This window comes from Rhinoraja longicauda, unplaced genomic scaffold (assembly GCF_053455715.1).
Source record: "Rhinoraja longicauda isolate Sanriku21f unplaced genomic scaffold, sRhiLon1.1 Scf000755, whole genome shotgun sequence".
In the NCBI taxonomy this organism is placed as follows: domain Eukaryota; kingdom Metazoa; phylum Chordata; class Chondrichthyes; order Rajiformes; family Arhynchobatidae; genus Rhinoraja; species Rhinoraja longicauda.
In genome coordinates, this window is record NW_027601971.1 from 1 (window position 1) to 25,014 (window position 25,014).

General features: G+C 44.0%; 1 protein-coding gene across 1 annotated transcript in view; it reads left to right on the forward strand.

Annotated features, from left to right (window-relative positions):
• Window positions 1–1,813: 1,813 nt before the first annotated feature.
• Window positions 1,814–25,014, forward strand: part of LOC144591247 (putative voltage-dependent N-type calcium channel subunit alpha-1B) — a gene marked incomplete at both ends in the record, with an annotated part of 56,066 nt that continues 32,865 nt past the window's right edge. The window contains 12 exons of the mRNA XM_078395525.1: window positions 1,814–2,017; window positions 3,546–3,658; window positions 3,748–3,860; window positions 6,800–6,931; window positions 7,471–7,543; window positions 8,638–8,755; window positions 10,472–10,539; window positions 13,601–13,710; window positions 16,339–16,401; window positions 18,687–19,529; window positions 22,668–22,882; window positions 24,832–24,970. Coding sequence (XP_078251651.1) covers window positions 1,814–2,017; window positions 3,546–3,658; window positions 3,748–3,860; window positions 6,800–6,931; window positions 7,471–7,543; window positions 8,638–8,755; window positions 10,472–10,539; window positions 13,601–13,710; window positions 16,339–16,401; window positions 18,687–19,529; window positions 22,668–22,882; window positions 24,832–24,970 — 2,191 coding nt within the window. The remainder of the gene's footprint in view (window positions 2,018–3,545; window positions 3,659–3,747; window positions 3,861–6,799; window positions 6,932–7,470; window positions 7,544–8,637; window positions 8,756–10,471; window positions 10,540–13,600; window positions 13,711–16,338; window positions 16,402–18,686; window positions 19,530–22,667; window positions 22,883–24,831; window positions 24,971–25,014) is intronic.

Below are 25,014 nucleotides of genomic sequence, written 5' to 3' on the forward strand. Positions count from 1 at the left end.
CTTTGTGTCTCGTGGAACCAGTCTTCCTGAGGGGTGGGAAGGGGATCGGAGAAATTAGAAACAAAATCTTTTGTGATTGTGAATGTTCCATGCCAATCTGCTGCTCTGGCCACTTCTGGCTATCCCGTCAGAGACCTTAGTACTTATCTAGAAATGATTTACAATACTGGTGAAAGGCTGAGGCCATCTTGTTTATGTTTAGGTTTATTATTGTCACATGTACTGAGTGAGGTACAGTGAAAAGCTTTGGTTTGCATGCTATCCAAACGGATTAGATATACAATACATAAATGCAATCAAGTCAAACTCAAGCAGAATAGATAAAGCAAAGGGGAAGATACAGAGTGCAGAATATGGTTCTGTAGCATATTGTAGCACAACAATTCCGTAGACAAAGTCCAATGTTCTCAATGGGGTAGAGGTGAATCAGACAGTGCACTAGCTAATGGAAGGACAAGTTCAGAAGCCTGATAACAGAGGGAAATAAGCTGTTCCTGAGTCAAGAGAGGAAAGAGATGGCGTTTTATGAACTTAGTGTTGCTTAGACTTTTGGATAATCTTGTCTTGGTGTGGAGTGTTTTGAAAGTTGGCATCATCAAGCATTTCAAGTTTAACTGTAACTCAATATTAGAAGCAGGAACAAGCATGGGAATAGTGATGGGTTGTTCAGCTCTTCATGCCTCTTCCACAGGAACACTGATTACTGATTTAAATAGCAATTTGCCCAGATAAAAATGTTGAGGCTGGTGGTGAATTAACAGCTTCTGAACTGAGGCAGGTTGGTCTTTTCTGTAATAAAAATGAACCGCAGACACAAATTGCTGGAGTAACTCAACAGGTCAGGCAGCACCTCTGAAGAAAATGGAAAAAATACTGAAGAAGGGTCCCGACCTGAAACGTCGCCGATCCATTTTCTCCAGAGATGCTGCCTGGCCCATTGAGTTACTCCAGCATTCTGTGTAGATCTTTTCTGCTACCAGGCAAGGTATTAATAGTTGTGAAAATAGATGAGCAATTGGAGTATGGCACGGATCTATTAGAAAGGTGAAAGGCTGGAGGATCTGAATGGCCTGGTCTCCACTCGGTGCCTGCTTGTCTCGGCAGTGGAAGACCTGTTCCCTGTTTCTGTTATGTGCAAGGAACTTGGATGAGGCTGGGAATTGAGTACTAATTGATCCCAGGTTATGAAAGGCATTACGTTGTTTATTTGTGCTCACTCTGAACTTTCCGACTAGTTCTTCAAAGTTTATTTCACCAGAAATCCTAAGAAACACCCAGGGCTTTCCATTCACCCGATACATGAGTCAGCTCCCAGAATCAAGCAGAATGCAGATTATTTTTCCCGCCCCTCAGCCCTGACCAAGTCCCTCCACAATTAACTCCCCTCCTCCCCGTAAACCTGTGGAAAATCACAGTGGGTCTGATTGTTTACCCTTGGAACTTCAATCCCACTACCAGCCAGGTAATTATCGAGATGTTTGTGAAAATTGGTGCTGTCATGAACAATTATCTGACTGCAGTTTGTTCAAAAGACTCCAAATGCATAATTATGCTTATTTGGAAAACACAAAAAGAGTTATGAAGTCAGCAGTCACAAATTATCTCACTCAGTGTTAAACAAAAAGAGAGTTCATGAGGAAAACACTGTCACTGTTCAATATTCCTGTAAGTCTTAATGGCATATTTAACATTAAAGTAAAGTTTTGCCCATTGGCATCACGTGATTTTGGAACACATTCTTCCCATTTGATTTGAAGTACATACTTGCAGACGTGCTAACATTTATTTAATTTTCTCTTGCTTCCCCCCCCAGGGTTTACTCGGCCCAGCCTGAAAAGCCTCAAAAACGAGAGATCTTCCTATTTTCGAAGGAAGGAGAAGAGGTTCCGATTCTTTATTCGGCGCATGGTGAAATCGCAAAGCTTTTATTGGATTGTCCTCTGTGTGGTGGGGCTGAACACTCTCTGTGTGGCAATTGTCCACTATGACCAGCCAGAGTGGCTCACTGAGGCACTATGTAAGTGTGCGAGAGGCTATCAGGTTAACCTTACTTTCATGTTTGTTGTCATTTTAGTTTAATAAGATTTTTAAAAACACTAGTTTAGTTTAGTTTAGAGATACAGCACAGAAACAGGCCCTTCGGCCCACCGGGCCTGCGCCGACCAGCAATCCCCACACATTAACACTATCCTACACACATAAGGGATAATCTTTACATTTACCAAGCCAATATACCTGCATATCTGTACGTTTTTGGAGTGTGGGAGGAAACCGAAGATCTCGGAGAAAACGCAGGTCACACGGAGAACGTACAAACTTCGTACAGACACAACCCGTGGTCGGGATCGAACCCGGGTCTCCGGCGTTGCAAGCGCTGTAAGGCAGCAACTCTACCGCTGCGCCACCGTGCCGCCCTGACCTTGTACAGACCTTGTTGCAAAACTGATCAATAAGCTATTACCTTTGCACTTAAAGTGGACTTTGGTTTTGCCTGGGTAAAGGATAATATATTCAGAGTAACTTAAACAATTATTTAGCCAGATACAAAGTGCTGGAGTAATTAAGCGGGTCAGGCAGCGTCCCGGGAGAATGTGGATAGCTAACAATCTGAGGAAGGATTCAGTCCCGAAACGTCACCTATTCTTTTTCTCCAGAGATGCTGCCTGACCTGCTGAGTTACTCCAGCATTTTTCATCCAGGATTATTTTTTACATTTTCATCCCGGTGAGGTTCAACACAAATGTAAAAATGTAAACAAAACCTACTCATGGCTGCAAGTTTCTCGTGTATCTCAAAGAATGCACCAAGTAGAACAAAACCATCATGAGCAGGATCTTATGTTCAAGACCTTTGACATCGATGTAATGGGTCCCATCTATGGATGGGATTAGATTCAATAAACCCACAGGAGTGACATTGAACTTGCGATTGCTTCTCAGTTTAATTCACCGTCCCGCTCCCACTCTCAGCGGCCTGTGGCCTCCTGCACTGTTACTGTGAGACCCATTCCAAGCTTGAGGAGCACCACATCATAATCCTTCTCGCCACTTTGCAGCATTCCAGATTCAATATCGGATTCTCCAACTTCAATGACTTGCTAACCCTACTCACGAAAGAACTGGACGCACTAAGAATTGCAGATGCAAAAACACAAAGTGCTGGAGTAGCTCAGCAGCATCTCTGGAACACTTAGATAGGTGATATTTTGGGTCAGGACCCTTCTTCAGAGGGGGGGGGAAGAAAACAGTAAAGAAAGGAGGGGGCAGAACAAAACCCAGGGCGGCATGGTGGCGCGGCAGTAGAATTGTTGCCTTACAGCGAAAGCAACGCCGGAGACCCGGGTTCGAAAGTAGGCACAAATGAAGTGGGTGGAATTGGCACATTGGATGGTGCAGGTTTGTGTCACACCTTAAAGTTGAAATCCTGTGCACATTAACCAGGTCACCCTTTGACATTGTTTTACTCACAAGTTTGATAACATGCACATTTTGTAACTGACCTACTATTTTCCCCATGACGATCTTAACAGGTTGTTTTTGTTTCAGGTTTTGCTGAGTTTGTTTTCCTTGGGCTTTTTCTGACTGAGATGTCCTTGAAGATGTATGGTCTGGGCCCAAGAAATTACTTCCATTCTTCGTTCAACTGTTTTGATTTTGGGGTAAGATTGAGCTTTGGTGATTGCAAGCAGCCAAAAAGTGAGATTAATGTTGGTAGCTCCCCAATTGAAGATGCATTGTATTTTTTCAGGTAATAGTTGGCAGTATATTCGAAGTCATCTGGGCGGCTGTCAAACCAGGTACCTCGTTTGGTATAAGTGTTCTCAGAGCACTTCGATTACTCAGAATCTTCAAAGTAACCAAGTAAGGAGAATTTCAAATTGTTATTGATGTTCCTTTACAATGTTTTTAATTTTAGCTTGCAATAATGGAGAAATACTGTCCAGTCTGTGACAGGCTACGCTATTAACTCTCCGTTAAGGCTGCAACCCCACATATCCTTAATCACAGATAGACACAAAGTGATGGAGTAACTCAATGGGTCAGGCAGCATCCCTGGACAAAAAGGATAGGTGACATTTTGGGTCGGGACCCCTCTTAAGACTCATATTGTTCATATTGCTTATATTGTGTAATTTGCAGAAGATGGTACCAGGCCCGTAAATAGCATTGGCTCTAAACATTACAGCTCTCTTCCCTGGTGGGTTAGGACCTACATAAGTATTAGCCAAAGCCCAGTCTTACTGGTTATGCTGCCGGAAATCAATACATGCATCCTCAGGGATCTTTTTTTTAAACTTCTTAACAGAAAGCTTAACTGCTTTTCACAATACCTCGGTACAAGTGACAATAAACAAAACTAAACTGAATGTTATGATTTTTTGGAAAGGGAGATGATTACAAAAGTAGAATGGTTACTTTTTTGTTACATGGGGCATTGGTGAGACGATCTTGTTATAGAATCATCATGATATACAGCACAGAAACAGGTCCTTCCACCATCCTTGTCCATGCCAACCAAGTTGGCATACTGGGCTACTCTCACCTTAATCCTATGCCCTCTGGTTTTAGAACTTTCTAAGCTGGGAAAAAGGCTGACTGTTCACTTTCACTGTTCACTCCACATAATCTTGTACAGCTCAATAAGGTCACCCCTCAGCTTCCTCTACTGCAAAGAAAAACGTTCCAGCCTATGCAACCTCTCCCTTTAAGACAAGCCACAAGTCTAGGTAAAGTTCTTGTGAATCTTTTCAGCACCCTTTCCAATTTTGTGGCATCCATCCTATATCTGGGTGACCAGAACTCGACACACTACTCCAAATGTGGTCTCACCAATGTCTTGTATAGCTGCATCATGATGTCCAAATCTTTGTACTCAATACCTTTCCCAATGAAGGCAAGTGTGCTGCAAAACACAATACAGTGTACAGTGCTTGTTGACTGACTTAAGACTGTTAATACATCGGAAGCAGTCGAGGGAAGGTTTATTGGACAGAATTTTGTAAAGGAGAGACCAGGCTTAAATCCGCTTGAGTGTGGAAGAGTAAGTGCAAACGTGATTGAGGGCTCTTGCCAGGGAATGTTTGTTTCTTGTGGGCCATTCAAGAACTCGAGCCACCATTAATAATGTGGAGTTCTCCTCTTGAATGGTCTTTGGAAATCTCTTCCTCAATGTGCAGCGAAAGCAAAGAATTACAAATATGTTGAAGCAAGAATTACAAATATGTCTTTGGAAATCTCTTCCTCAATGTGCAGTGAAAGCAAAGAATTACAAATATGTTGAAGGTAGAATGAGTAAATTCTAGCTAATCAAAGCGTGGTAGGTTACCAGATGCGGGTAGAAATGTGGAGTTAAATTTATAGGCCGAGCAGCCTTGATCTTATTGAACGTGGGTTAGTATTGAGAGGCCAAGTTGGCCACAATTGTTCCTTAGGGGTATGTTTGTAAATGTGATGATAGAGTTAATGGACATTAGAGCTGTAATATATCTCAGAGCATTAAAGGAAGTCAATCTGCCTGTGTGAATTATTTGACCAGGTCGTCCAATTAGTTCACAACCTGGCAATTTTCCTTGTGTATTCCCTCTACGTTCATTATTATGACATGTTGAAACTGAGCTTATTTTGTAGCTGCTCGCAGTTCTATTACTCGGGTACTTCTGCACCAAAATGAGAAATATTTTTCATGTCATTAGAATTTAAGCCTCTCCACTGACCTATTGTAATCGTTTATTCCCAGAACCTTCCAGTTATGAATCCATGAGCCACACTTATATGCTTTGAACGCCCTTTTTGAAATAAATTGTAAAGTCAACCTTATTTGTGTTATATCTTCATTATTAATTTCTCACAAATAAAATGGTCAAACACTTGTTACTTCACTGAGTAATTTGTGCATATCAATCAATATACAGCATCTAAGTTCGTTCTCAGATGTCAATCCTGTTAACAAACACTCAACATTCAAACGTGTCCACAGTTCATCCACTAGTTCATTTTAAATCAAGTTCAATTCTCTTCAGCTATTTCCACCATCTCCAACATGCTTCCATCACTGGACACATATTCCCCTCCCTCCCCATTCACCATTTTATAGGCACTGCTCCCTTCACAACCCCCTGGTCTGCACCTCCCGTCCTCACCTACCTGTCCCCCTTGTTTGACACGTTCCCATTTCCCACAGGAGATACAACACCTCCCTTTGCCGCTTCCCTTCCGACTGTCCAGGAACCCAAACCGTCTTTCCATCTGAAACAGAGGTTCATTTGCGCTTCTACCAACCTAGATTACAGCATTTGACCTTTTTCAAAGATTTCCACTGTACTTTAACCTTGCCATACATGTGCACGCCACAAAAAGCTTGACTTGACATTGGGTGATCACTCAATGTGGAGCACCTGGCCGCAAGGATGACCTTGAACCTTTTTTCCCCCAGGATAGAAATGTTAAAGACTAGAGGATATAGTTTTAAAAGATGGGAGCAAAAAGTTGAAAGGAGATGTGCAGGGAAATGTTAATGCACAGAAAGTGATGGGTGCCTTGAAAGGGCTACAGGAATGGTGGTGGAGGAAGATACAAAAGTGTAATTAAGAGGCTTTTCGATAGGCACATGGATATGCAGGGAATAGAGGGATATGGATCACACGCAGGCAGATGAGCTTAGTTTAACTTGGCTTGATGTTCAGCACAGACATTGTCAGACCCAAGGGCCTGGTTCTGGGTTGCATTGTTCTACGTTCTATGTCCTGTAATTCCTTTTTTGGTGGTTATTTGACTAAACAGGCTGGTCTATGTCTTTAAAGGTACTGGAACTCATTGCGTAATCTGGTGGTATCTCTGCTGAACTCCATGAAATCCATTATCAGCCTGCTCTTCCTGCTTTTCCTGTTCATTGTGGTCTTTGCCTTACTTGGAATGCAACTCTTTGGAGGACAGTGAGTTACACTCTGAATTCAAATATTTTTTCGTGTGTATTATTGCTGAACTAAATTAAAGCTAAAGGGTTGGAAGAAGAAAGAAAGAAAAGCTTCCCAAAATAATTTTAAAAAATCTGAGTTGAATAGATTTTTAACTGGAACCACATCATTACATTATTGGTGATTATCAAATAATGACACTAATTGGAGAAGGTTTAATGGTTGAGTAATTTCAGGTGGCAGACTCCTTTTACTAAGTTTGGTGCAGCTCACATTGACGCCTCGTGTTTGCAGGTACATTTACCCCACACAGTTTCACAGCATGGTACAAGCTCCGTCCATTCAAGGTTCCCAGCTTGCTTACAGGGTCTGTTTCCCATGACCACAGTACACACCGTGAAACACGTTACACATTTTGTCCGAGAGTCTTAGTACTGAGCCATGTTTTTCCATGTTGGTACCTTTTATATTGCTGCCCTGCTCTTGGGCACTTAGAGTTATCTGTCGTACATCAGTAACAGCAGTGGCTGGATCACATGTGGTTTGTTTGTCTCCAGGTTTAATTTTGAAGATGGAACCCCTCCAACAAATTTTGACACATTTCCTGCTGCAATTCTCACTGTGTTCCAGGTAAAAAATAACATAAAGAATTTAATAGCTGAATTAAGTTCTTTTAAAATTTATTTTTGCCTTTTAATCATGCTTTCTTTCTTGCATGTGAGAGCAGTGTGCACTGAGTGTGTGTCGACATTAGCACTGGGCAATGTGGCCTCCTGTGACCACACAGCATTGGGTTGCTCCATTCATGTTCTGGGTCCTCCACACTCAATAGTGTATCATGCCCATGAAAGTGAATGCTTGCAGCAGCTGGATGTACGACATTCAAAAGATCAACCATGGGGCAAACAATTCAATGAAATATTGCCTGATTCTAATGTTGGCTTCTGTGATGATGGGACTTTAGAAGGAGGTTGAGATGGTTAATCCACTCAGGACTTCAGAATGGACATGCTGCCATCTCTCTATCAGACCCAGATTGTGGTCAGCTCTCTGCATTCGACCAGCTACATCCTCTAATCCCTGCACAGGCTTGGTGCATGAAAGCAGCTCACCAGATCAGTGTGCGTTAGGTCCATGCCTTGAGCCTGCATCAGCAACAGGGATATCCATCCTGTCTCCAGCAAGGCTTGTGCTGTTGAAAGTAGCTCTGCTCCTTTCTCTGAGGTCTCGGACACAGCGGTCTGTGAAACTACCGTGTCAGTCCAAGTCCTGCTTCTTTGCCCCTTGCAAGCGGCCATCAGCAAAATGAGTTGTGCTAAATATCCATGTATCCCATTACTAAACTAGCTGACCAGCAGTACATCTAAATCCAATACATATCCAGGCATTGACGATGTGTACGAATGATAAAGCCCTGCCTTTTCAAGCAGTTCCAACTTCGTTTTCCCCACCGCTGCATCCTGTCTGATCCCTTGCAGATAGATGAGTATGAACCCAAGTCTGCATCCTTCCTTGTTTCCAACAGCACAGAATACACGTTAAAACTTCAACACTAAAAAAAAGTTAAGATTTTCATTTTGGGGTGTTTGCGCTCAATCTTGATTTAGATGCGTTTTAACTATAATGCATTTCTAAGTAATGAAATCTTTCGCATCATTTGCATGTTCGATCAGTACGGTGCTGAATGCAGATAAATTGATGGAATTGGTTTGATAATTCCACAGGTCCTGACGGGGGAAGACTGGAATGCGGTTATGTATTTTGGAATTGAATCACAAGGAGGAGTGAAGAGGGGGATGTTTTCATCTGTTTATTTTATTATCTTGACACTGTTTGGTAATTGTATCCTTTAAATCATGGTCAGCATTTTTGGAGTAGGAACAAAAGTGGTTTTGCAGCTCCTTGGGTTTGTGCTGATCCAACATACTATGATTATTCATCCTATATTGTCCTATATAGGTTCTATCCCCATGTCCCTTCATTCCTTCAGATATCAAAAAACAATGGTATTAAATTCCAAGTGGATCACAGCTTCATCTTTACGTGTCTGTCGACTTCAAACCATTGCGGAGAATTACTAGTCCTCAGTTCACTGACTGGCATAAATCTAAAGGGAGGCTGCTACTTAGGGTGGGGCAGTGGATATTGTCTACATGGAAATATTTGACAAATCAAGTTTCGACAAAAAAACCCTCAAGGTAGACTGGTCCAGAAGATGAGATCGACCGTGAGTTGGTAAATTAGATCCAAGTTTGCTTGATCTTAGAAAACAGAAGGAAGTGATGGAATCTGTTTCTCTAACTCAAGGTCTATGACCAGCGGTGTTCCACAAGGATTGGTGCTGGGATTATATATATATATATATATATATTAATAAGTGGATGAAAATGGTCTGATTAGTAAATTTACAGATGACAGGAAATTGGTGGATTTGTGAATCGTGAGGAAGGATGTCAAAGGATACAGCAGAGTGTGGATCAGTCGGTAATTTGAGCAGAGAATATGGACAAGTGTGAAGTGATGCATTTTGAGAGGTCTAATGTGGGAGGAAAGTATTCAGTAAATGACAGGGACCGAAGGAGCATCGATGCACAGAGGTATTTTGGGTTGCAAGTCCATAGCTCCCTGAAAGTGGCAATGCAGGGATGCTTACCTTCAGCAGTTAGGGCGTTCAGCACAAAAGTTGGCACGTAACGTTGCAGCTGTTTAAAAGTTTGGTCGGCCACACTTGGAGTATTATGTGCCGGCCGTCCTGGGTACAGGAAGGATTGGGAGAAAGCGCAGAAGAGGTTCATTGGGATGTCGACTGGATTAGAGAGTATTAGATAAAAGTTGGATTGTTTCTGTTGCAGCATCAGAGACCGAAGGACAACCTTTATGGAAGTATAGACAGTCATGAGAGGCAGAGCCAGGGAAGGCAGTCAGAATCTTTTTCACAGGGTGGAAATGTCAAATATCAGAAGAAATAGCTTTAAGGTGAGAGGGGTCACAAGGAATAGGAGAGGAATTAGGCCACTCGGCCCATCAAGTTTACTCCGGCATTCAATCATGGCTGATCTATCTCTCCCTCCTAACCCCATTCTCTTGCCTTCTCCCCATCACCTCTGACACCCGTACTAATCAAGAAAGGAAATTTGCAAGACAAGTTTACTTCGCAGTGAATGCCAGGTGCCTGGAACATGCTGCCAGAGAGGTGATTGGGAAACAAATGACAGCAACTATTTAGAAGCATTTTTCAGTCACATGAACAGGCATGGAATGAGCAGGCATGTGGGGTTAGATCAGATAGGCATAATGGTCAACACAGCATTGTTGGCTGAAAGGCCTGTTCCGATGCTGTACTGCTCTATATTCCATGAGGATATCGAAGTCAAATAATCCATGTTGACTGAGGTCTGAAGGATTGTCAGCTGTATGAATCCTGGATACCTTTGTTACCCTACTCACTCTCCCTCTCTCTAAACGGGTATATGAGTTAACAAATGGGCAAAATAAATTAATGTGCTGTGGACCACTTTTGCTATCCTTTGACCTTCTCCTTAGCGTTGTCGTGAACAGATACCCTTCTCAACGTCTTCTTGGCCATTGCTGTCGACAACCTGGCAAATGCACAGGAGCTAACAAAGGTTTGCACACCAACTCATTCTCTTCTCTGTAAATCGAGCAATAAATGTTCAAAGTTGCAATGCAAATACTTTGCCGTGGTTCTCAGGTAATGTTTAGTTTATATTGGAAGGCAAGATAGTATTTTTATCACATTAAACTCATTACTCTTAATAAAGAACAATATGCTTTTTACATGAAAATAGCTTTTATATTTAAAAGTTAACGAATCATACATAATTGTTTATTCATATTGTGTTTGTCTCTGAAGCTTTCTTGACATAATTGAGTTGTACATTCATAAGTTCTAGGAGCAGAATTAGGGCATTCAGCCCGTCAAGTCTACTCCGCCATTCAACTGTGGCCGATCTATCTTTCCCTCTCAACCCCATTCTCCTGCCTTCCCTCACAAGCCCTGACTCCCTTACTAATCAAGACCGTAGGGTCTGCAGTGATAGTCTTTAAATCGTAAAGCAGTGTATATTTTTGATGATGAGAATTTGAAAGATTTTGGAGTTCAGATGTACCTGGGTGTCTTTGACACAAACTGTGGCAAGTTAGCATGTTGGTATGGGGAGCGATTCGGAAGGCAAATTGTACAATGGCTTTTACTGCATGACATTTTGAATATAAGAGTAAAGACATTTTACTGCAATTATGTAGGGCCCTGGAGAAAACACACCTGGAATCTTAAGTTCAGGTGGACCTCTACAGGCGAGAAAAGATCGTTGTAACAGTGTTAGTGTAACGAAGATGCATCAGATTTATTTCTGGGATGGTGTAATCATCAGAGAGAGAGATGATTACATCTCCACATATATCTCCACATATATCTTATATCTCCACATATAAGTCCGTAAGTTCATAAGTCTTTCCCCGGTTTGGGACAAATAAAGGAATATATTATTATTATTATTAATATTTACAGGATTTACCTATTATTATTATTATTATTATCACAGCAAAGCACAAAGCTTTTCACTGTACCTCAGTACACGTGACAATAAACTAAACTGAACTAGGAGCAGAATTAGGCAATTCGGCCCATCAAGTCTACTCCGCCATTCAATTGTGGCTGATCTATCTTTTTCTTTCAACCCATTCTCCTGCCTTCTCCCCGTAACCCCTGACACCTTTACTTTGGAAGCTTGCCTGCAGTGTACGAAATGTCGTGCTGGTGATATCCTGCTCCAAAGCAATTACCTTTTCCTCAGTAAATCAGAGATGAGGAGTGACATGTGGCAGAATGGCTATTGCAATAAATGGGAAATCTATTCAATTTTTGCGATATGAACTGTGCTGGCAACACAAACAATAATTGGCCACTCTTAATTGCTTTTGAGATGGAGAAGGCGGCTGCTTTCTTGAACCGCCGTGGTCCTTGTGATGAAGGTTTTCCCACACTGTTGTTGGGGAAGGATTTAGTGGCAAGACGGGCTGGCAATAGATTTCCAAGTCAGGACGAGGAGTGATTTGGTGGGGAGCTGCTGTTAGTGTTTGCCCCTGCATGGAGCCCTTGTCCTTTGTCGGCGACTGAGGTAGTGGTTTAGGAGCTGCTGTCAGAGTAGTCTCGCCGAGAAGGAATGAATGTGCACTCTGGCGGATGGAGTACCAATCAAGTATGCTGCTTTGTCCTGGACGTTCTTGCGGTGATTGAAAGTTACAGGAATTGCACTCAGCCAGCAGGTGAAGCGTGTTGCGACAAGCTCCCGACATGTGCCTTGAATAGTGGGAGAAGTTCTGAGTTGTCAAGAGGTCGGTCGGTCGGTCGGTCACTCACGACGGAACATCCAGCCTCTGATCAATATCATTCAGTTAAGTTGCTGGTGTGTGGTGGCCTCACCATGTTAATAGTGGGGACTGAGTGATGGTAATAACATTGAATGTGAAAGTTGGTCAGTTTCCCTTGTCGAAAATGGCCGTTGTGGAACAGATGTTCCTTTCCACTTATCAGCCCATGTGTGGACATTGTCTCACAGTGTGCGGGGATGCTTCAGTTGCTGAGGAATGTGATCGGCAGGTTCTTCAAGCACTCATCCCATGTGTCTTCATCCCATCACTGCCAGTGCTGCTCATGGAAAACCTGTGTTTCGTTTGACATGATAGAGGATAAGAACCATTGGCATTGTGCGTGTGCCAGGTGAACAGAAGGCGTTGCTACCTGGAGACAGGATTTACCTATTATAATGGATATAGACCACAGCAGGTAACTCGTAACATCACGTTTATAAGTAGAAACAAAGAACTAGAGATGTGGTTTACCAAGGAAAGAAACAAAATGCTGGTGTAACTCAACAAGTCAGGTAACATCCCTGGAGAAGATGGTGACGTTTCAGTTTGGGTCCTCTTCAGACAGTCTGACGAAGGGTCCCAAATCGAAATGTCACCTCTCCATGCAGTGATGCTGCCTGAGCTGCTGAATTACTCCAGCATTTTGTGTCTTCCCAGCATCATATTTATCCAAACGACTATGTAATTAGGCCCAGTCCCCTGTTGTGATATTGTAGGGACTACTTTGTTGTATCCCAAGGACTACTTTGTTTGCCTGTGTAGTAATGTGTATATAAGGTAATGATGTGATTAGGTGGCCACTCTGGATCCAGGTGGCCACGGAATAAACAGCCTGGAGTTAAGCTCCAGCATTATAACCTTTTACACACGTGTACTTGTGGTCCGTCCAGAGTCTCAACAAAGGTACAACAGGTACCGGACCACGAAGTACAACATCCCCCTCTCCCTCCTTTTGTCATAACTCTGCAATTTTCTTCCTTATTAAGTCCACATCCAACTGCCATTCCAATGTGTCTTTGAAACCTATCTCTTTGTACAACACGTTTTGAAAAAAATACATCCAGGTTGGTTGTTATGCCAAATATTTAAACAGTTTTTTCATTAAAGTCCTTCTTGCTAATGGAGACAGTTTTAACTGCCCAACAAAAGACTTTATCACCTTTGATAATGCATTTCACAATTAGCTATGGAAAGAAGGAAAGTATCTTTCCAGTGTTCGTGCTTTGAAAGCTCAGCCAAATGGGTCTGAGCGAGGCAGTGCGTATTTGATTCTATTATTATTTCCCTCTTCAGGATGAAGAAGAGATGGAAGAAGCCAATATCCAGAAAAATACCATCCAAAAGGCAATGGAGGTTGCGGATGTCAGCCCAATATCTGCGACAAATCTATCCATAGCAGCAGCGTAAGTTCAGTCTCCATGCGAGACCAACATGCTTGAAAGCTGCCCGTATGTGTCATTACACTTCATACATTGTTCTTTGCGAAGACATCAAGCCTATTTTACTTTCTGTCTTTATTTGTCATTATTTCAGTTCAAATATTTTTGTTCTGCCACCAATACCAAACACTGTGGGGCCATAGGCCCTGTGGTGACAGTGAGTTATCAATGACTTCCCCTACATTAGTCTGAGGAGGGCGAAGGACACTGAGATTGGAATCAGCATCTCTGATCGAGAAATAAATGTAGAAACACCTCTGTGCTTAATAACTCTTGAAGTAAGGCTACACCTTGGCTATAGGCAAGATCAAGCTGAGAGTGTTGTCTTCCAGATTTTTATTACCCCAATTCATACCTGAAGATTATTGACCAGGGAAACCTTCCAGTAGGCCGTCTGTGACTCTGGAACCACATTGGGGGTGAGTATTGATTCCAGGCAATCCTTCCAGGAGTTTAGTAGGAGAAGCTAAACTAGAAGAATGGGGGATGAGAACATCTACCAACAGGAGTTGACTCCTCGGACTTGCCAAAGGGCATTGGAAAGAATATTTCCAGAGCTTTTCATAAAGTGGTCTTCCGTTCCTTTTTAATCCTTCCAGGAGACTGTTACAAGAAGATAGATGGATCAATAGTATGAATGTGTGGAAGGGACCCAATGGTCTTGCTTCAGCCTCGTCTTAGGCTTGCCTGCAGTCCAGAGCAATTACCAACTTCAGAAAGCAGAAATTAGGTGTGGCTGCAGGGAGATGGAGCTGGGATCAATGGACAAAGGCAAGATCAAGTTGACCATCTGAAGTCTGATTTTTCTTCAGATTCATTTATTTTTGTTTTAATTTACAAAAATCTCAGTTAGTAAGGATAGGAAGGATTTATAGGGCTACGGTCAAATACAGGCAAATGGGACTAGGCCAGTATTACAACTTGGTTAGCCAAGACAAGGTGGGCCGAAGGGCCTGTTTCCAAGCTGTGTAGCTATATAACCCCAACAATAATAAGAGCAATGGGCTGCCATTCAGTCAAATGTGCGACTTGGAACAAAAATATAATTTACTGCTGCACATATATAGAATCCATCCACATGGATTTAAACACATTTTCTGTTTGTTTCACCTATTTCTCTGCATTAATTTGAATGGCAAACTGTTTCATTTGATTGTGTTTCTTTCCGTTCAGCTTTTCATTGCTTTAATTTGTACAGAGGTGAGTTGATATAACCAGCCCCAGAACCCAACTCCCTCCTCTTTCCTCAAAGCAGCTGTGTTTTGATTCAAACCTCTTGTGTTCCTAGGCTGGTTTATTTTGATCTGCAGCGAAACGCAACAGTGAAAGCAAGAAGTGGAGATAAGTTGCACAGTTTGCGGAGCGGATAATCAAACTCAATAATTGCTGCGGTTTTTTTCCCACTGATTTGTGAGGTCGGGATACAGCATTGATTTGACGTATCTATATTGACGTATCTATATTTTCAGCCTGGTTCACTGTTCCTCAGAATAATGGTTCCATTATTTTTTCCCGACCATTAATCAGCACGAGCATCACCTTTTGCAAGTATGGGGCATTTTTTTCTGAGCCTGTTGACAGCTGTACCAGGGCAACCCACGTGTGGCCTTGTCTTCAGCATCTCAGATTTCCAATCCTCCCAGCAGCTCATTAAAACTGATCGGCATGTGGCTAGAAAAACAGTTACCATTGTTAATGTAATGGTCATCAAAGTACCACCTGGGCCTTTGGACATTTAATTCTCGATTGTAATCATGTATTGACTTTCTGCTGACTGGTTAGCGCCCAACAAAAGCTTTTCACTGTACCTCCGTACACGTGACAATAAACTAAACTGAAGTGAATTCCCCCATACCATTTCTTCCCAAGCTAAATGGTAGAATTTAGAAAACTAACATTTTAAAGCATCTACATTATTTCAGTGGGCTAAACGTCACACATATATTGAACTTTGCACACTTCCCCACTGACAGGAACTTTGCAAGCCTCAATCCTGATTTCCCCCCTTCCCTCTAAAACTGAGTCTTAGTTGATCTGGCACTTTGTTTATTGAGTATTCCCACTTCTTGCTTTTACTTTGTGTTGAATTACAAAGCAGCTTTGTTAAGTTCGGCCCCCTTTTGTTTCTCCCACCTTGTGTCTTAAAAGTGGTAAGTAGTTATTACAAACGAATGACGCATTTGCTCTTTCCCACCAACTCTGTGATGGAGCCCACTCCTTCTCGGGCTGCATGTTTTTGATTTTAATTTTGTCAGTAATCTCCTTAACTCTATTTCAGATTGTAACTTCCAGAATGGTTTTCACAAAGCGGCACTTGCTCAGTGTATTTCCTTTGTTGAAGGTGCTGCTCTGCTCTGCGCGGCCGTGGTAGTGCTGTAAAAGCGAAGCAGGATGGAGTCTGAAGGGTGAAACATTGATTGTCGTTTTCGTTGCATTGTAATTAATCCAGCAGCAGTTTTCGTCAGAATAACTGTTCTGATTAAGTCTGTGGAGGTGGAGTGGCAGACAAATGCAACCCTACCTGTGAATCTGATGGAGCCTGTTGATCTTTTCCCAATGTATTTTTTGTCTCATCTTTTTTTGCATGTGCAGTTTTGTAAAGCAAAATCGAGGTGCTCTATCTCGCAGCTCATCAGTCTCCAGCGTAAATTCACCGTGAGTCTGCTCTCTGTTACAATATTATATGGTAACCCCTTCAGAAAGCCTCATTCACCATTTTCCCGTAGTGTGAAGAGTAGGTGTTGTACGCATAGTGGTTGTTGCTCTTCAACTGTTTGGACAGTCCTTTTTGTCAACTTCATTCACTCTCATTGCTGGCTTCTGTGCATTTCAACCCCGTTTGCAACTTATATTTGTTCCCTTGAACTTTCCATATTCAATCGGGTAACATTTCAACTCGAACAGAGACAAAATTTCACCTTGCCTTCCAAACACGGGTAATAACAAACAAATTGCCCAGTTGAGATCACAAAATTACTTGCAAAGAAACAAAAAAACTCTCAGTTACCATCAAAAATAAATAATTCGTCCCCCAAATTCTTACATTCAAATGTAAATCGTTAATACTAGTTTAAAGTATCAATGTCATGTGGCTTTTCTAATGTCCATTTGCCTTTCAAGGCATCATTGTTAAATTTTGAATTAACTTGAAAATACTACAGGATTTTATTTTCCTAATGATACCCTCTTTTACAAATGGGAGTTAAGAGCTTCGGCCCATTTAAATTACCATTGTGTCATTTATTCGGTGAAACTTTCTATTTTGTAACCCCGTAAATTAATGATATGACATTTATACAACTTGAGCAATAAGGATGTAATAATTGGGGTTAACAATGTAAGAAAACGAAGGACTTTAGTAGCTGTAGGGTATGCATATCAAGAGTATCCAATCACAAAAAAAAAGAATCTTAGAACAATTCCTTGGAACACTTGTGATCTTGTGATCCCTCACTACTTCTCCGCGATTAAGTTGATTATTGTCAGAGTTTTATGCAGTTTGTAAAAAGGAAAGAGCAAGTGCTTCTGCAGGATGTGCTTTATGAATAATTGGCTGGCTTACTGAACTTGAAGGGGTTCACGCCTCAATTATTATAGTGGGAAAGGAATTTATATTAAGTGCTTTATCTGTACAAATATTATTACAAGGTGTACTTTCAAGACCTGTTAATTTTTTGTTCAAACTTTCGAGTAAAATATTTTCAGGTAAACTCTAATATTTAGTTTTATAATGTATCAGTGATGTATTGGTGATCAGAATCATGCTCATCAAAGTTAAGCTTGTCATCCCTCACTACTGATTTTTAAATTAAAAATTTTAATCTATTTCCTATAGTTTTATATATATTTTATATATATAGTTTGCAATAATTTGGAAATTATAGTAAGTTTAGGAAGTTGGATACAGATGCTAAAATATAGTGAGTGAAGGTCTTCAACTGGGCAGCAATCGGTTGTGATGAAACAATTGCACTATTTATTCCAAGTTATTTTTGTACTTTAAGAGAGATTCTAATATGACCATTCATTGGCGGAAAAATACCAAAGGATACCAAAGGATACAGAAATCATTCAGTCATTTTGAAGAATGATTCCAAGTTATTGGTTCAATGCTACAGTTTGCGAAAGTGTATTCTATGGGTCATCGTGAGCATTATGTTTCAGGTGTTGAAAGTATTACTTTTAGCTGAAACTACCTGTGTGTGTTGTGCCGTGAGGAGCGCTTTATGTCCCACAGGCTCATTTCACTGGCTCATCTCAGTGCTGCCGTCCGTCCGTGTGTTTCTCCGTGTCATTTGGAGTATCTCGGTGCACGTGTGTGTGCGTGTGTGTGTTTGCCTTCACCATCGCAGCAGAAGTGCTTCGGTGTTTCTGAGTGGTAATGTGTGACGGGACTTGCTGCTGACAGGACAGTGAACGTTTGCATTTTGGTTTACATGAGGAAATGTGTTTGGTCTTTTTTTACTTCGCGTTTGCTGTTGCTATTGTCTGACTTTGACTTTCCTTCTTCTGAGAGAGAGAGAGAGAGAGAGAGGGCTATCTTTTAATGCAAGCATGGAATGAGAAATTTGTCGCAGAATACCAGAGAGCCACTCTCCCGCTTGATGACAGGACCCATTGCTTTAGATGTTGTGGCATCTCCAAATGGAGGGCCTTTCCTTGTTCTCACCTTTATATTTGGCAAGGGCAGTCGGATTAGGGATGATGGAGGATGCACACCAACACCAATTTGCAAACCAACATCTGAGGCAAATTCCAGCTAGCCTCGGTTAAATATCTTGATCTTTTGTCTGCGCTGTGAAAGTACCAACTTCTGACCAAAGCACCAATCTGCTATCTTTGCCCGTTTGCTTTAAGTAATCTGTGGAGATTTAAGATGAATGAAATTCCTCGTGGATTTTGTGAAAGTACATGTTGCTTTTCTTTTCTGTCGTTTGCAGCAAAGATCAACAGAAGTCGTTCAAGTCCATGTCCATTTGGGAACAGAGGACTTCCCAATTGAGGCGCCAGCACCTCCTAACCAGTCAGGAGGCCCTCTTCAATGAGCTGGATGAGGAGCAGCGCAGAATATATGTCTCTTCCCATCAGATCCGCCCAGATATGAAAACCCACCTGGATCGGCCTTTGGTGGTGGAACCCAGGAACAATGTGAGGAAGGGCACTGATAAGATGTGCGCCAGTGACTGCCAGGACAGTGAGCAAGAGAGGCTGGTGCAGCCCGAGGACTGTGAGGCACCAAAGCGGCCCCATCGGCACCGAGACAAGCCGGGAGAGCAGGACAAGGACAAGGGAGACGGTGCCGCGGAGCCGGCAGAGCCCACGGCCAACAGCAAGGACGAGCAGCGCCGCTCCCACAGGAACCGGAACAAGGAAACGGAGAAAGAGCGGGAAGAGACGGCCAAGGAGGGGAAGGGCGAGCGCAGCAGGAGCCGGGAAGGAGGGCGGAGGCACCACCACCACCCGCAGAGCTCGGCGGGCGAGGCCCCCGAGAGGGAGCACAAGCGACACCGGTCCCACCGGCACGGCGCCGAGCAGCAGCACCGGGAGGGCAACGGCACGGCCAACGGCACCAAGGCCGAGAGGCGCAGCCGGGCCAAGGACGGCTCGCGCTCCGGCACGCGGGAGGGCGACGCGCCCGGCAAAGGTCAGAATGCGGAGGGAGCAGAGAGGCGGCGTAGGCACAGGCAGAAAGCTCCCTCCAACTACGAGTCAGAGGAGAAGAGAGACACCGGCGAGAAGGAGGGGGAGACTGGTCTACGAGAACGGTGGAACCACAAAGTGAAGTAAGTCCCCACCCGTTGATCACCAAAGCTTTGATGTGCAGTCCAGGAGTTTCAGATAGGCAAGCAACACTCTCCTTTATGGAGACCTCCCCCCTCTCCTTGTCAACCCACATCCATGGTTTCAGGAAGACGCATTACGCTATGATCCAGTCACCACAAGCATTGGTGGACGTGCCCTGTACAGGGCATGCCCGGTCTAAAGAAGGGTCTCCACCCAAAACGTCACCTATTCCTTTTCTCCAGAGATACTGCCGAGCCCGCTGAGTTACTCCAGCATTTTCTGTCTATCTTCGGTGTAAACCAGCATCTGCAGTTCCTTCCTACACTTGTCCTTGTCAATAATTTGGAAGGCACATCATTAGCCTAGTTTATGAATCCCGGTCTGCTCGAGTAATGCTGGCCATGTCATCTTCTGTTCCCCCCACACTCCTGCTCCTGAGCTTTTCCAGTGGATCCAGCCAACAGTTCTTGCATTTAACAGTTAGAACATAGGACACAGAAACATTACAGCACAGGAACAGGCCCTTCAGCCCATAATGTCTGTGCCAAACATGATACCAAATTAAACTACTCACCTCTGCCTGCATTTGATCCATAATCCCTCCATTGCCTGGATATCTATGTGCCTATCTAAAAGCCTCTTTAACATTCCCATCATATTGGGACAGAGTTGTGCTATGCCCAGGGACCGGACACTTTATCTTCTCTCCACAGTAACTGGAATCGGATATCCATGTGAAATTCTTCAGCCACCTTCTTCCAGCTGATCATCTCTCCTGTGTTGCGAGGGTCATGTTTTTTCCCCCTAGCCAGATTCCTTCGTCTAGAGGATGGTGTCTGAAGATTTTCACTATGGATATCCGATTGTAACCTACTCTCCTAACGTATGTTGCAGGAAAGAAATGCAGATGCTGGTTTAAACCAAAGATAGACACAAAATGCTGGAGTATTTCAGCGGGGCAGGCAGCATTTCTGTTATAGAAGGAATGGGTGATGTTTCGGGTCGAGACCCTTCTGACTTTTTCTGAAGAAGGGTCTCGACCCGAAACGTCACCCATTCATTCTATCCAGAGATGCTGCCTGTCCCGCTGAGTTACTCCAGCAGTTTGTGTCCATCTCCTAATGTATGGCCTAACGCCAGACAGCTGCTTATCCCACAGGCAGCCGTTGCCTGAATCCAGCCTGGTATCACTGGCATAGTTACCCCAAAGCCAGCATCTCCCCAGTGTGGCCTGGTATCACAAACTTAGTTGTCCAACAGATAGTCACTTCCCACCACTACCAATGACCTTGCACCCCAGTGTAGTCAAGAATTACCAACCTGGTTACCAAATAGCCAGCCACTGCCTCCACAGGGCCTGGATTCAGACCATTATGAGGCCGCCATTCACTCAATGCGGTTGATGTCCCATTGATGTCAAGGGTTCAGACGCAGCACACCCTCTCAAAACAAGCATTTGTCACAGTTCGATCTACTCATTAGTCGGCCACCTTCTTTAAGCAACCTGATGTCACGGGCATTCGCTCAAAGGACAGCCAGCCATTTGAAGTGACCTGCTGGTGTCACAGATTAGACAGTGTAATCCAGCCCTATCCTCAGTCTACTTGGCTGACACGCTGTAGGAAAATGTTATTGCAGTCCTGCCATTACATGCAGCAAAGAGCTCAGACTCTCAGGTGCCCCTGCTTCCAAAGTCATGATGGTTTATGGTGACCTTGGGTGTCTAAAATCGGAGCATTGTCAACTTTTCTCACTTCAACAAGAACATTGGTGATTACATTTTAGTTAGAAGGAATTAAACGGGCATGGAATCTGGAAGATGGCAAACTGAATGCTTGTGTGCAATATGAGCATTGCTAGCATCGGTTCACTGGCCAATGCCCACCACATGTATTTTCTGAGGTGTTATTCTTTTCATCCAAGCCCTTATCTTCAAATATACCCATGCATGTTAGCATCCTCTATTTGAAACACTCAGTCTGCCGCCAGCCTTCAGTGGATGGGTTTATTCCGTGCTCTGATTTCAGGGTCATCCACACATTAGGTGATCTGCAAGGAGTGGAGATTAATTTGGGCAGGTGTGATGTGTTGCACTTTGGGAGGTTAATGCAGTTAATGGCAAGACCCATAACAGCATTGATGTGCAGAGGGATCTTGGAATCCACATTCATAGCTCGCTGAAGGTGGCAGCACATTGATGGTAAACAAGGCGATGGTATGCCTTTCTTCATTGCTGGAGGCATTGAATACAAGAGTCAGGAAGTCATGGTCCAGTTCTATAAGACTTTGGTGAGGCCAATGGGTTAGGTACCATTTCGGGTCGAGACCAGATACGTCACCTATCCATGTTTTCCAGAGATGCTGCCTGACCTGCCGAGTTACTCCAGCACGCTGTGTCCTTTTGTGCATATACATCTTATCCCTTGGAATACCCTCCAGTATCATGCCTACCACAGATGTTAAGCTCACTGGTCTGTAGTTCCCAAGCTTTTCCTTGCAGCCCTTTTAAATAGAGGCACAACATTAGCCACGCTCCAGTCTTCTGGCACCTCACCCGTGTCTAATGATGATTCGTATATCTCAGCCTGCCGTTTCTGCAGACCCAGGTTTCAGGGTTGTTTTGGGGGCAGGGTTGAAGGGTGTGGGCTAGTGAGTCTGGCCACTGGCCCTCTGCACCTGGGCCGGCCAGGTGTGGAGGTCATCAGGAATAGGAGTAGAATTAGGCCATTCGGCCCAATGTCTACTCCGCCATTCAATCATGGCGATCTATCTCTCCCTCCCAACCCCATTCTCCTGCCTTCTGCCAATAACCTCTGACACCTGTACTAATCAAGAATCTATCTCTGCTTTAAAAAAATATCCTTCACAGCCCTCTGTGGCAAAGAATTCCACAGATTCACCACCCTCTGGCTAAAGAAATTTCTCCTAGTTCCAGACTCTCCCACTAGTGGAAACATCCTCTCCACATCCACTCTATCCAAGCCTTTCACTATTCTGTATGTTTCAATGAGGTTCCCCCCCCCCCCCCCCCTCATTCTTCCAAACCCCAGAGGTAGGAGACTGCAGGTGGAAGGGAGGGAGGAGGCAGATCTGGCCAGGAAAGGCTTAGCTTTGTAAATGTGATCATCTGTTCACAGGGAGGTCCAGCCGCCAGCGGACAGTGTGGTGCTGGGCACGACCTCGCTGCCACCCATGGGTGGCCTGAAGCACCTGCCCCAGCAACCAGAGGATGCCGACAACCAGAAGAACATCAAGCTGGTGACGCTGCCCACGAGAGATGCTGAGCACCCCGTTACCATCAACATCCCGGTTACCGTCACGGCACCCCCTGGGGAGACAACGCTGCTCCCAAGTGAGTGATCGCGGAGGCTGACCGCACTGCGGTGGGCGGGAGTCAACATGGCCCTGACATTCCTGGGAAGGGCAGTCCCAGCTCGAGTGCATGCTTGAAGGACCTCCAGAGAATGTCACAATGAAGGCCGCCTGGGAAACACGGGCCAGTAGGTAGACACCAAATGCTGGAGTAACGCAGCCGGTCGGGGTCACTGACGTCTGAAGAAGGGAAAAACGTCGCCCCAAAACGTCATCCATTCCTTCTCTCCCGAGATGCTGCCTGACCCGCTGAGTTACTCCAGCATTTTGTTGTCTACCTTCGATTTAAACCAAGATCTGCAAAAAAAAATTCCCTTCGAACACAAGCCAGTGTTCACCAGGGAAGAGCAGTCGGATTATAGTGTCTATGAAGACTCTGTGGGAGCGGGCTCTTCACTGATGGGCAATCCCTTGCCTCCGGCCACGAAGTCCGTGACCAGTCATCGTCACAGCTGCGCAGAAAGGGATGAGGTGTAGCTAGCAGTGTCACCAGTGGGGATCCAAGGAATGAGTATCTCAGCAGCTCAGTGCTGACAGAAACACTCCCACTGTTGTTGGCCCTTGTGCAGACCTGAATCAGTCAGTGACGTAAGAGTGCAATTATGACAGCTTGTGTGGAATGTAATGAGCACACACTGCGGACCCCACACAGTAAACCAATCCCATTTTTTTGTGGGCAGTCATTCAAGGAGGGATTTCTTATCTCCACAGGTTTGCGAAAGGAGGCGAAAGGAGACTCTTGGCCTTGGGTTGAGACAGCTTTGCCTATGGAGTAGAGAGGACACCGACTTAGAGTCATTGAGCCCTAGAGCATGGAAACAGGCCATTCAGCCCAACTCACCTAGGCTGACCCAGATGCCCCATCTAAGCTAGTCCCATTGGCCCGAGTTTGGCATATATCCCTTTAAAGTTATCCTAGCCATGCAGCTGTCCAAGAGTCTTTTATACTGTTATAGGACCTGGCCCAACTACCTCCTCTAGCACCTCTTCCCACACTCCAAAGACGTACAGGTATGTAGGTTAATTGGCTGGGTAAATGTAAAAATTGTCCCTAGTGGGTGTAGGATAGTGTTAATGTACGGGGTTCGCTGGGCGGCACGGACTTGGAGGGCCGAAAAGGCCTGTTTCCGGCTGTATATATATGATATGATATGATTCCATACACCCATAGAAAGGTTGCCTCCCTGGTTTGTGTTATATCTTTCCCCTCTCACCTTAAACTTATATCCTCTGGTCTTTGATTCCCTTACCCTGGGTAAAAGGCTCTGTGGCATTCACCCTCTCTATTCCTTTGTGTAAGAAAATAACTGCAGAAGCTGATACAAATCAAAGGTATTTATTCACAAAATGCTGGAGTAACTCAGCAGGTCAGGCAGCATCTTAGGAGAGAAGGAATGGGCGACGTTTCGGGTCTGAAGAAGGGTCTCGACCCGAGGCGTCGCCCATTCCTTCTCTCCTGAGATGCTGCCTGACCTGCTGAGTTACTCCAGCATTTTGTGAAATAAATACTCTCTATTCCTTTGCTAGGTAATATATTTTCTGTATAGAGAGTATGCTGTCATTTGTGGCACGTCTGGCTGATTGATGAGCCAACGGAAAGCCCTCATGTTCCTGACGCTCCCACTGGGTGGGCAGCACCCTGTGTACTTCGTCCAGGTTCAAAAAGGTTCACCTCGAAAGGCTCTTGAAATATAACTAAGAATAAATTCCTCTATTTGAGTTTCAGAGCTCTGTAATCTCATGTTGTGACAGCAATCGTTGCATAGAAATGTTTCGTTAATGCAGCTGCACATAATCCTCCTGTAAGTTTGTATATCTGCACCATTACACACACACACATACACACACACAGACTAAACTCTTCAGTGTTCACTTGTTGTTTCGCGCATCTAAAAGTCTTCACAATCGCATTGTGTATTTTTTCTGTAGTCAACAACGTCAGCGTTGATTTGGAAAGTACGACGAAAGCGGAGGAAAAGAAGGCGGTGGACGGCGATGATTTGGTCCCGGATGGGAGGCGTCAGATACCGCCCTTCAGTTCCATGTTCATCTTCAGCCCAACCAACCCGTGAGTAATGTTGCTGGCGAGGGCAGACCATCGCGGGGGGGGGG